General features: G+C 46.5%; 1 protein-coding gene across 1 annotated transcript in view; it reads right to left on the reverse strand.

Annotated features, from left to right (window-relative positions):
- Positions 1-6,965: 6,965 nt before the first annotated feature.
- Positions 6,966-13,064, reverse strand: part of LOC149437902 (protein mono-ADP-ribosyltransferase PARP9-like) — a 58,603-nt gene continuing 52,504 nt past the window's right edge. The window contains exons 8-9 of the mRNA XM_089660491.1: positions 8,242-8,404; positions 6,966-7,568 (exon numbers count right to left, since the gene is read on the reverse strand). Coding sequence (XP_089516617.1) covers positions 7,237-7,568; positions 8,242-8,404 — 495 coding nt within the window. The 3' untranslated portion in view covers positions 6,966-7,236. The remainder of the gene's footprint in view (positions 7,569-8,241; positions 8,405-13,064) is intronic.

Below are 13,064 nucleotides of genomic sequence, written 5' to 3' on the forward strand. Positions count from 1 at the left end.
TTACCCGGGCAGGGTGCAAACCACGGCTCCCTCTATAGGTACAATGGAGGAGTGTAGCTACCCAGAGACAGGAAGTGTGTTACTGGCAGGATCACCAGGTGGAAATAAAGGGGGAGGGGGACTGAACGAAGAAAATGATGGTCCCTGTCACATATGCGGTCCATTCGTTTCATCAGTTCACTCACAGTTTTTCAAAGAAAACACGGATCCACCACCAGTGCAAAAACAAATCGCTTGTCCGTTTCCATCTGTTTTTCAATCGTTCTGTTTATCTGACGGATGTCAATGTTAACAGATGACTATCCGGTTTTCTTGATTTCTGTTTTTGGATGGATGAAAAACGGACAAACGGTCCTCACGTGTGACGGGGGCCTCATTCAGTTGTCACATACTTGCATCTGGAGGAAAAGAAATGTCATCTCTAAACACGGAAAGGTTTCTTCACAGTAAGAGCTGTGAGAATGTGGAATAGACTCCCTCCAGAGTTGGTTGTGGCCGGCTCAGTGGATTGCTGTAGGAAAGTCCTGGATTCTTTCTTGGATACACAGAATATAACTGGATATAGATAAAATGGTATAAAGTGAGCGCTCCTAGGTAAGCAGCTAAAGCACTAAAGGTAATCACAGTGTACCCATAAAATGACAAGTAAAACAGAGTGCAGCGCTAAAATATATAAAGTGCAAAAGAAAATTGTCCGTGATTAATATATTGATTCATATGAGCAAGTCCCAAAAGATAGCTGATGAAACCAGGAAACGATGGAAAAAATGCGCACTCACCGGATGCGCATGGATAATGCGCATATAATTAACAACCACTGGAATCTTTATAGTAGATGAAGAGGTTAAACTTCAATCTGTAGGTCAATCAGCCTGGGAAAATATATAGGAAGTCCGGAGATCCCCTTAAGGATGGTATGGTGCTCAGCCAGAATCCAAAGCTCCGTCCCTCTGGTGGTGGTGGGTCAAACTACAGGAATCCTGCAAGTTGATTTAGCTCCCCATAGGAGCCAAAAAGGCAGGTGCCCATAGTGTAGTATTTTTATCAAGTTTATTAGCCAAAAAATGTGATAAATACAGGGTAGTATATAGCTGTATTGACTGATATACAGCAGAGTACGCAGCGGTGATACTGGCCCTCAGTTAAAATGGCCGCCGGGCTATCTCGTGGCTCCGGGCGGGGAATGACGTCATGTCCTGTCGGTTCCTCCTAAGGCCTTTCATGCCAAAGCACATCATCAGAGGGGATCCCCGTTTTACTTGTTATAAGTGGATATAATCAGGGGCGGACTGACAACTCATGGGGCCCCCGGGCAATAGGGGATCATGGGGCCCCTGTGTCCTTGCCCAAACTCAAAAAAGCCTATGAAAAAGGTACCAGGGGCATCTCATGGGGCCCCCTACTGACCCCGGGCCCTCGGGCAGTGCCAGAGTTTCCAAATGGTCATTTCGCCCCTGGATATAACATTTATAGGGAACGTTGATCCCGGGAATATCCGATTGCCTCTCGGGGGGTCAGGAAGGAATGTTCCCTGCAGGAGGAGATTGGATCGTTCTTTGCTGGGTTTTTTTTGCCTTCCTCTGGATCCACTGTGGGTGGAGGATTAGAACTTGTTTTTTCTATGGTTGAACTGGATGGACTTTTGTCTGTTTTCAGCCAGACTAACTATGGAATTGTGTTGGCCACCTGACTGCCCTCTCCCCTTAACGGGCCCAGGGGGGGGTGGAGGATTATCACTTTTTTTTTTATTATGGTTGAACCGGATGGACTTTTTCCACCAAACTATGTAACATAAATACGGTGCAATACGGAATCGAAATGTCTACCTGGTTTGGAAACACATTAACGCATGGGGTGGGGGAGGGGGGATTGCATGTCCGTAAATAAAGTCGTCTTTATTTTCAATCCTTACAAAAAAGGAAATTTCCAAGGAATTTATTAATAGAACAAAGTTCTCTTTGTGTTTCATACAACAGAAAAAAAATATAGAACAAGAAATTCAAACCCATTACAGAGCAATGGAGGTAAAAGAACAAATCCGTCAGTCCGCTACATACGAAGGTGGATCTAATCCTCCCACACAGCAATGCAATATAAGATCGCAGAATGAATCAGAATCTGATAGGATCAATACACTCATCAATTATCATTTCAGCTGCAGATTTCCTATAAATACTACAAAGAAGCACAGAGACCTCCTACCTGGGGTGCAGAAAACCCAGATCCGGAATCCTCATGGTGACAGGCACATTATAGAGAGCTGATAGGGGGGACATTATCAGTGTCGATAGGATGTATATAGGGAACAGCCGGGCCACCTCATGCCACCACCAGACACTCAGCGCCTGGGGGGGGGGGGCACAACTATTATTACTGCCATAGATGGGCCTTTATCAGCCTGGGTTCCTCCACCGGTTGCTGGGAGTTCCTGAGCAAAGAGTAATTTCTGACTCCTGGATAAGTGGCCGCCAACACCAGTATGCCTTGTAGCCCTCTGTACGGGGACCACCCTTTCCGCTGATCACCAGAGTCATGGGTCATTCCCCCAACACCCCCCAATACAAAAAGATCTCTACTAGCAGTCCAAGAGAGCCTGTCTCTGTGGACCATCGATGTAAGGGACCTGCTGCAGCTTAACCGCAGTGCGGCGTACCCACACCTTCCCATTGACTTCTATTAGATCAGACATTTTTGCGGCATTCACGACTTTTGGTGCACTTTCAGAAAATACTCTCGAAACGCCCGATATAACAGAAGTCTATGGTAAAGCATGGGTGACCCACACCAGAAACGCGGGTACACTCTGCTGCACCCGCACTGGTGAAACCACAGCGGATCAGTGGGAACGGTCCTAAGGGAGAAATTTACTAAGGAGGCACATGTGCCATGAACTGAACATACAACACTAGCAGGGGTTCCCCAACTACGGGAAAGTCATCTCAGGGGTTCCCCAACTACGGGAAAGTCATCTCAGGGGTTCCTCAACTACGGGAAAGTCATCTCAGGGGTTCCCCAACTACGGGAAAGTCATCTCAGGGGTTCCTCACCTACGGGAAAGTCATCTCAGGGGTTCCTCAACTACGGGAAAGTCATCTCAGGGGTTCCCCAACTACGGGAAAGTCATCTCAGGGGTTCCTCAACTACGGGAAAGTCATCTCAGGGGTTCCCCAACTACGGGAAAGTCATCTCAGGGGTTCCCCAACTACGGGAAAGCCATCTCAGGGGTTCCCCAACTATGGAAAAGTCATCTCAGGGGTTACCCAACTACGGGAAAGTCATCTCAGGGGTTCCCCAACTACGGGAAAGCCATCTCAGGGGTTCCCCAACTACGGGAAAGTCATCTCAAGGGTTCCTCCATGTTAAAAAGGTTGAGAGAGGCTGGGTTAGATCTTCTGTTGGCTTTTTATCACTGCCTAATCTCCAGAGGTGAGATTTTCCTTCACTTCCAGTCCTGCAGATACACAGCAGGATCAGGGGTGGACTGACAACTCATGGGGCTCCCGGGCAATAGGGGATCATGGGGCCCCTGTGTCCTTGCCCAAACTAAAAAAAGCCTATGAAAAAGGTACCAGGGGCATCTCATGGGGCCCCCTACTGACTCCGGGCCCTCGGGCAGTGCCCGAGTTTCCAAATGGTCAGTCCGCCCCTGAGCAGGAGGTGAGAAGAAATCCCACCTTTTGATAGTTGTCCCCATTGGGATTTCCCCTCAATATCTTTCAGTGACAACTGAAACATTTGGGATTTTTCCTCAGTTTTTGTCCCGGTAACAATAGTCGGGACGGGAAGTGAAGAGAAATCTCCCTAACAGACTGAAAAAAATAAACCACCGTCTGAGGCTCTAATCCGCTCTACATCTTCCAGAGTCTAAAGACTGAAAACAAAAGTTTTATTTCGAGTTCTACTTTAAAGGTTGGAATGGAGATTTTGGGAGCAGTATGGCTTTCGGCGGCACGACTGGCTCCCGTTGGTTTCTCTATATTTCCAGCAAGTTTCGTACCTCTGAAACCTTCAACTGTTTGTGGAGGTTCTGGGATTTTTTTTTTTTTTCCAATAATTTTCACCTCCCTGAAATCTGGGGAAATCTGTTATTTCTTGTCCATTGAAGGGCACAAGGATTCTTAGACTGTCAGCCATTGGCCAGCCCAGGACACTCTCACCCATAACCATCATCCCGGTGTCTCGCTGGCCTCCTCAGGAGGGTGGACGTGTCTTCTTCAGCTCCATCGGTTTCATTTTTCTTGGAAATGTTTCTACCATCAACAGCTGCTGGTAGAGGTGTGCGGATCTATGAAATCCTGCCAGTCTCTCCATTCAGACAAGCGTAGGCTTTCCCGGTTTTATGGTGGTCTCTCTATGATGGTCCTGCAGTCGATGACCTCCCACCAGTATCCCATTTAGCACAGGACTCTGCTGTTCAGGTCAGACCAGTGTGCTCTGGGGATTCCTTGCCGACGCTCGGGACCAGCTCATCTGACCCCATCTCTGAGGACTCCATGGTGTCCATTGTATCAGATCCTTAGATCTACTGGGCAATGTGGAAATCTGAATGCAGGTTTCCCATACTGGCCTCCGCAGACGACTCCATTTGTGTTCCAGGCGCCACCGAACTTCACTTTAAAGTGTTTCTCAAGGTTCACGTTTTCTTTTTATTAACCCCTCCCCCTCCAGAGGATCCTCCCCCCCCCCCTTCCTGACCAGGCCATTTTTTGTGACATGGGGCTGTGTTATTTTAACTGCGGTCATGAAACGCCTCACCCAAATTAAATTTAAGTATTTTTTTCCCCACAAATAGAACTTTCTTTTTGACCGCCTGGGCTTTTTTTTTTTATTTATCACGCTATAAGCAAAAAAACCCACCTATTTTGAGAAAAAATGTTTTGACTCTGCTCTAAAACATCCAATAAAAAAAAATGTAAAAATCAAATTTCGGCCAAAATGTATTCTGCTCCTTTCAAAGAAACCCAATACGTGTAAAATAATTGGTTTACGTGAAAGTTATGGAGTCTACAAATGGCGGGATGGATACTGGGATTGTTTTAAATAATATTTTTTACTAGTGATGGTGGCGATCAGCGACTTATAGCGGGACACCATTTTGGTGTGGATGCGGTGCGATTTAGGCCATACAAAATGAATGTGATGGCGCCGCTCCAAGCTATGGATGGAAGGAAAAATATCACCCCACCGGCAAAGCTGAAGAGGGAAGTCCCAGTGATCCCAGTGTCAGCCAATGTAAGTGAAGGGATGGGCGCTGCTCTACAAACCCCAGGAGTCCAATGTTGAGGAACGGCCTCAGCCGCCGTTCTGGCCATGCCCTCTGATGGGTTTCGCTCCGCCCACCAGAGCTTGGTCACAGAGGTCTTGGTTGAGCAGCATTCATACAAAAGGAATGACTCAAATCGCACCGCACAGACATCACACGTGCAAACACAGGAATGTGGTGCGATTCTCTATGCGAATCACATGCGGTGTCCTGTACCCCACACGTGTGAACCCGGGCTCAGAGACCATGGCTTTGCTGGTTTCACTCCCTGTTGTAACTTCTCATGTTTGTTCCCCAGTAACTTCATGGGATCTGAATTTGGCACCCTTGGACAAGGTGATGTTGAGGCCCAGGACCACCTTCTTGTCTAGTGTAGATTTTGTCTTTCAGCTCAATCAAAACATTGCTCTCCTGTCCTTCTGTCCGACTCCAATGTAACAAAAAGCAATTTCCCTCCATTTGTTGGATGTAGTTTGGGTGGATTTACTAAAATTGGAGAGTAGTGCAAAATCTGGTGCAGCTCTGCGTAGGAACCACTCAGCTTCCAGGTTTTTTCGGTTAAAGCTTCATTGAAGAAGCCGACGTTAGAAGCCGATTAGCTGGGCTGCACCAGATTTCGAGTGCTCCAGATTTCATAAATCTCCCCCTAAGATCGGTCTCTCAGCCACTGCATCCTCCAGAATACAGTTTGTTTTTTTAATTCTGGATGGAAGCGCCACTTTCCCTACGTGATCTTGAGCAGACCATCAACCAAATATATGATCTTAAGGTGACCATAGATGGATCAAAATTTGGCAAGGACTGGTCATTCTGAGAAGCAGCTCTACTGGTCAACTTCTGTTCAACCGTCCTGTGGGATAAAAGCTGCCCGATCAGTGGTCTGTGTATTCTCAGGAAAGTCTCCTCGCTGTGAGGAGGATTCCCTCATCCACCTCAAAATGTGTTAATGGGGGAACGGATTTAGTTTTTTTCATTCAGCCCAGTGCCTAATAACTGGAACCACGTCTGGCCTCCCTGTTCTATGAGACCTGCAAGTAATCTTACTCTTTTAGGCAGAATCCAACTTTTCCCAGTTTACAAGGCCAGCACCTGGTTTTGTTTTGTTTTTTGCCTTTAAGTTTTAACGCGCCAATATCCAGGCCTTGTCTGGGGCCAACTTTGGCCATTAGGTCTTTCAAATGGTCTCCAGATTCTTGTGGTCTTTTCTTGGACCTGTTGGCCTTTGTTGCAATGTTATCCCACCCCTCTGTTGGGACTGCTTTTGGACACCCCAACAGTTTAGGAATTTCTGATTTTGCCAAGAAGGAAAAATAGGATTTTTGTTCTAACCATAAAGTTATTTTTTCCTGGAGTCCATTGGGGGGGGGGGGGGGGGGGGAAGAGAGAAACAGATCCTTCCCCTATTTTTTGTTTTCTTTTGGTACAGCTTTGCTAAAAAAAAAAAACACTGAGGCAAGTGGTTGTGGGTGTGGTTACATTGTTCTGGACAACAGCTTTTTTTTTTTTGCCAATGTCTATTTCTCCTGTAGGTGGCATTATAACCCAACAGTCTAAGAATTCCTGGGTCCCTCAATGGACTTCAAGAAAGGATTTTTTTTGGGGGGAGTCCTAAATGTTTTTTTTTTTTTTCCTAAATGGAATTTATTAGTTTTCCATAAGCAAAAAATAAAAAAAAGTTAAAGAATATATAACACACATCCACTTCTGTTCAGTGTAACCTCTTTAAAATTAAGAAAGATTTAGAGAATTTTACAGCAGCCATTTCAACTACACCCCTAAAACAGACCCCGTACAGCTGTCCCTAACGCCGAAACATGTCCCCACCACTGGTCTGTTGTACATAAAATGATAAAGTAGTAAAGTGGACCTGTCATTAGTGCTTGGTAGACAAACCCATTATAAGGGATGCCCCCCGAGAGTGACAATATTGGGGTACAGCGGCCGATTTCTGGTTCTCCTGCTTTCACGATGTGTTATAAGCGGGAAGAACCTGATCCTTGCCTCCTGCAGGTGAACAGATACAGCGGATTTGCTTGAAAACTATCAGGTATGACATAGACAGACGCTGACATTCTAGTATTTTTCAAACTATCACACAGATCCAGGATGTCATCAGGTTTGGATCGGTTAATTCCTGTTTTAGGAACAAGAACCGGTGTGTCTTGAATACCAATAGCGGAGTTGTCGGTCAGAACTTCAGCCAGGAAGATGTAGATGAGGCCGCCGTCCTCTTTCGAGGTCTGGAAAACGTCCGTAGCCCTCCTAGCAGTGTCTGTGAAGTAAATCCCCTGGCCGTACTTGGGATCTGAAGAGAAAAGAAGAAGAAGGTTCTGTAGAGCACAATTATCAGGCAATTGAAAGAAAGCTCAATTCGTGGGAAAAAAAGGACGTAAATTTCATTTGGGTGCAGCGTTGCATGACCACGCAATTGTCAGTTAAAGTAACGCAACGCCGTAATGCAAAAAATAGCCTGGTCAGGAAAGGTGGGGGGAATCTTCTGGAGGGGGAGGGGTTAAACAAGCTATGGCAAAGGAAATAATAACAAGGTGTGCACGCCTTTGGTCCTGAATACCATGCATTGCCCCTTTCAGCATCAGTCGGGGGGTCACAGCCTTCAGTGACAGGTGTGGTGAGCTCCTCCATAAATTTGATTTTGTTAGCCTCAGAGGACCAAAAAATGCCAGTTGGTGGGGGCGTGGCTTGTTTGTAATACAGCGACATGCATACCTGTACGGCATTCAGCCAATGTATTCATAGGGAACGTTTCTCATTTTATGGTCGGAGATGTTTGCTCTACGAATCTGTAGGCTTCTCCGGGTGCCATTTGGAATATTGTAATTGTGCTGCTTTGTGGCTCCGGGGCAGGAAAAACAAATCGGTCACATTACAAAAATTCTGCCGGGGGGAGGAAAGTTCTGAGGACGACTTTCTATACAGCAGATCACCCTCCACATGCCTCTAATGATCCCGACACTCACCTTTAGGATTGCTGAAAATCCTCTGAAATCCGACATCACAGACCAGCCTTGTGAACTGTCTGGGGACCACCTGATATAACTGGCTGGTGTTCTTATTGAATGTTTTTGCCTTCTTCTTGTACCGGAAGATTTCTGACAGATATCCGTTGTGGATCTTCTCCGCCTGGAAAACAATGCAAATTATAATAATGATACACGACTCAAAAAAAAAAAAAAAAATGAAATGACGACTTTGTAATCCGAGTCTAGCATCAAGTCGATGAAACCCCTGGGATATGGATCTGGTCAGGTAAGTTGCAGAGGGGGTTGGTCATCAGTTTGAGCTGCTTTGGTGTTCATGAAATGAACAACAGGGGCAGTAGATGGGCAACAATGAGACAACCCCCAAAACAGGAATGGTTTTACAGGTGGAGGCCACTGACATTATTCCCTCCTCATCTTTTCTGACTATTTTTCACTCATTTTGCATTTGGCCGGGGTCAGTGTCACTACTGGTAGGATGAGGCCATACCTGGACCCTACAGCGGTTGCACAGGCAGTCCAACTCCTCCAGGATGGCACATCAATACCTGCCATTGCCAGAAGGTTTACTGGGTCTCCCAGCTCAGCCTCAAGAGCATGGAGGAGGTTCCAGGAGACAAGAGCATGGAGGAGGTTCCAGGAGACAGGCAGTTCCTCTAGGAGGGCTGGACAGGGCCGTAGAAGGTCCTTAACCCATCAGCAGGACCGGTATCTTCTCCTTTGTGCAAGGAGGAACAGGATGAGCCCTGCCAGAGCCCTACAAAATGACCTCTAGCAGGCCACTAGTGTGAATGTCTCTGACCAAACAATCAGAAACAGACTTCATGAGGGTGGCCTGAGGGCCCAACGTCCTCTAGTGGGCCCTGTGCTCACTGCCCGGCACCACAGAGATTGGCATTTGCCGTTGAACACCAGAACTGGCAGGTCCACCACTGGCACCCTGTGCTTTTCACAGATGAGAGCAGGTTCCCCCCGAGCACATGTGACAGACGTGAAAGGGTCTGGAGAAGCCGTGGAGAACATTCTGCTGCCTGTAACATGGTTCAGCATGACCGTTTTGGTGGTGGGTCAGTAATGGTCTGTGGAGGCATCTCCATGGAGGGACACACAGACCTCTACAGGCTAGACAATGGCCCCCTGACTGCCATTAGGAATAGGGATGAAATCCTTGGACCCATTGTCAGACCTTACACTAGTGCAGTAGGTCCTGGGTTCCTCCTGGTGCAGACAATGCCCGGCCTCATGTGGTGAGAGTATGCAGGCAGTTCCTGGAGGATGAAGGAATTGATACCATTGAATGGCCACCACACTCACCTGACCTAAATCCAATAGAACCCCTCTGGGATGTCATGTTTCAGTCCATCCGATGCCACCAGGTTGCCCCTCAGACTGTCCAGGAACTCAGTGATGCCCTGGACCAGATCTAGGAGGAAACCCCCCAGGACACCATCCATGGTCTCATTAGGAGTCTCCCCCGATGTTGTCAGGCATGCATACAAGCACGTGGGGGCCACACAGACTACTGAGGACCATTCTGAGTTGCTGCAATGACATTTCACCAACATGGACTCGCTTGCTTCATCATTTTTTCACTTTGATTTTCGGGATGTATTTGAATTCAGTCCTCTGTAGGTCCATCATTTTCATCAAACAATGGGGCGTCCTTACGTTCCTCACCCATCCCCCGTCCATGTCAGTATAGAGATCCAGCAGGAGATTTGTCCCCATTGAGATCTGATGGGTTTTCAGAGTCTTCCTTTCATTTTTTTGAGCAGTGTACATACACGACACACCTTTTACCTCTCTTGCTTTCTCCATCACCACTTCCACCCAGCAACTCACTCACTGCTCACAAGATTACCAATCACTTCAAAGACAAGACTGATGCAATCCGTGGGGGCCCACTATCTCACTTAACATACCCTATACAAAACCTCCCTCAACACTTTCATCTTTTGACCTTGCTACTACCAAAGAGGTCACCAAAAACTTCTCAGAAGCCCGTCCTACCACCTGTCCACTAGAACTCGTTCCCTCACAACTACTACAGTCACCCTTTTGCTCTATCCTATGCTCCCTCCATTGACATTGGATCTACCTTGGGGGACATTTTAAAAAAATGTTATTTGAAATAAAGGACTTGTCACAGACTCTTCCTGTCATGTTTACACTACACTTTTTTTTTGTGAATGGGTAGCAGTACCATGTACCCCATACTCATTCACATGGCGGGGGGATCTGGGGGCTTCCAGATTCCGATAAGCCTCCTCCCGCAGACCCCCACAACCACTGGTAAGGGTTGTGGGGAAGAGGTCCTTGTCCCTATCAAAATGGGGACAAGGTGCTTTGGGGGGGCCCCAAAGCAGACCCCCCCCATGTTGAGGACATGTAGCCTGGTATGGTTCAGGAGGTGGGGGGGGGGGCACTCACTCATCCCCCCTCTCTTTCCTGAACTGCTGGTCTGCATGCTTGGATAAGGGTCTGGTATGGATTTTTGGGGGGACCCCCACGCTATGTTTTTGTTTAATTTTGGTGTGTTGGTTCCCATCAAAATCCATACCAGACCCGAAGGGCTAGTGGAGGACACTGAATGGAGGCCAGTGGAGGGATTGGCAGAGGGGGTGGAGGACACTGAATGGAGGCTAGTGTAAGGATTGGCAGAGAGGGGTGGAGGACACTGAATGGAGGCCAGTGGAGGGATTGGCAGAGAGGGGTGGAGGACACTAAATGGAGTGTCCTCCACCCCTCTCTGCCAATCCCTCCTCTGGCTTCTGATTGCCCAATGATTTAAATTCGAAATATTAACAACATACAAAGCCATCAACGACTCTGCCTGAAACTACATCACCAATTTTATCTCATTATATCACACAAACCGTCCTCACTGCTCCTCTCTAGTCCTCCTGATCTCTAACTCCTTTGTCTCCTCTTATGCTCACCTGTAGGACTTCTCCAGAGCTTCTCTCATCCTCTGGAATTCTCTATCCCAATCTGTCTGACTATCTTTTCCCATCAGCCCATCCCTCACAGTTTTTACCTTTTGTACCATTTGCCCCTCCCTATTAGATTGTAAGCTCCCAGGATCAGGCCCTCCTATCCCTCTTGTATTGAACTGTATTGTCTCCCGTTATATTGTACAGCGCTGAGCAAACTGTTGGCGCCATAAATCCTGTATAATAATAATAATAATAATACACACAATATCTCTGTTTTACACATAAATATTTTTTACATGACAAACAATTTCTCGAGCACTATGGGTTATCTCTGGAGAACTAGTTGTTTCCTTCTAGACTCTCTCTGTCTGATTGACACCTCCAGGATGAAGGAGGAGTCTCTGCTCTGATTTGTCAACCTATATAACAACATTTTAGCTTCAGATATTCAGTTCTGTTAACAGCTGGATTTTAAAGTTGTTTAGTAAACAGAAGAAAATATGAAAATCAGATTAAAACTCCCCCTGCTGGTGGGATATAAGAACATAAAAAGGTAATATGCAAAATGTCACATTTAACTAGTTGAAATGGGTGAGGAAAAATAGACATACATACACATATAACAGAAGTGAGTGCCCCCCCCCCCAGACTGTATACAATGTATATACAGTTGTGTTGAAAATACTAGCCGTCAGACATCACTAACCGGATCAATCGCTGTTTTTGGTGGAAATGATATTTCTACATGGCAAATAATTTCCTAGCAGGTGTAGTAGAGTCATAGAAATCCAACAGACCCGACAGTCATGACATGCATGCTGCTGATTCTGTGTCATTGAATCACTCATTGAAAGGGGCGTGTTCACAATAATAGCCGTGTGGAGTTCTATTAGTGACGTCATTCATTCTTTGATAAACAGGTGGCAATTATTGCCCTTATTTAAGGAAGGAAGGCAGCAAATGTTGGACATGCTGGTTTCAGTGCATTTCTCTCTGAAATTCTGAGGAAAATGGGTCGTTCCAGACATTGTTCAGAAGAACAGCGTACCTTGATTAAAAAGTTGATTGGAGAGGGGAAAATATATAAAGAAGTGCAGAAAATGATCGGCTGCTCAGCTAAAATGATGGCAAATGCTTTAAATAGGCAACCAAAACCTGAAAGACGCGGAAGAAAGCGAAAAACTACCATTGGAATGGATAGAAGAATAGCCAAAATGGGGCGGACTCGGCCAACAATCAGCTCCAGGAAGATGAAAGAAGGTGTGACGTTCCCTGTGAGGACTCAGCCAACAATCAGCTCCAGGAAGATGAAAGAAGGTGTGACGTTCCCTGTGAGGACTCAGCCAACAATCAGCTCCAGGAAGATGAAAGAAGGTGTGACGTTCCCTGTGAGGACTGTTACAATTAGAAGACGCCGATGTGAAGCCAAGCTATCTGCAAGAAGTCCCCGCAAAGTCCCACTGTTGGGAAAAAGACGTGTGCTGAAGAGGTTACAATCTGCCAAAGAGCACATTGACCGGCCTAAAGAGAAATGGCGCAACATTTTGTGGACTGATGGAAGTAAAATTGTTCTTTTTGGGTCTAGTGGGTGGAGACAGTTTGTCAGACGGCCCCCAAACACTGAATTCAAGCCACAGTACACTGTAAAGACCGTGAAGCATGGTGGTGCAAGCATCATGATATGGGGATGTTTCTCATACTACGGTGTTGGGCCTATTTATCGCATACCAGGGATCATGGATCAGTTTGAATACCTCAGAATACTTGAAGAGGTCATGCTGCCTTATGCTGAAGAGGAAATGCCCTTGAAATGGGTGTTCCAACAAGACAACGACCCCAAACACACCAGTAAACGGGCAACATCTT

The sequence above is a fragment of the Staurois parvus genome, unplaced genomic scaffold (genome assembly GCF_062004578.1).
Source record: "Staurois parvus isolate SC_StPar_1 unplaced genomic scaffold, SC_StPar_1.0 ptg001247l, whole genome shotgun sequence".
Lineage (NCBI taxonomy): Eukaryota > Metazoa > Chordata > Amphibia > Anura > Ranidae > Staurois > Staurois parvus.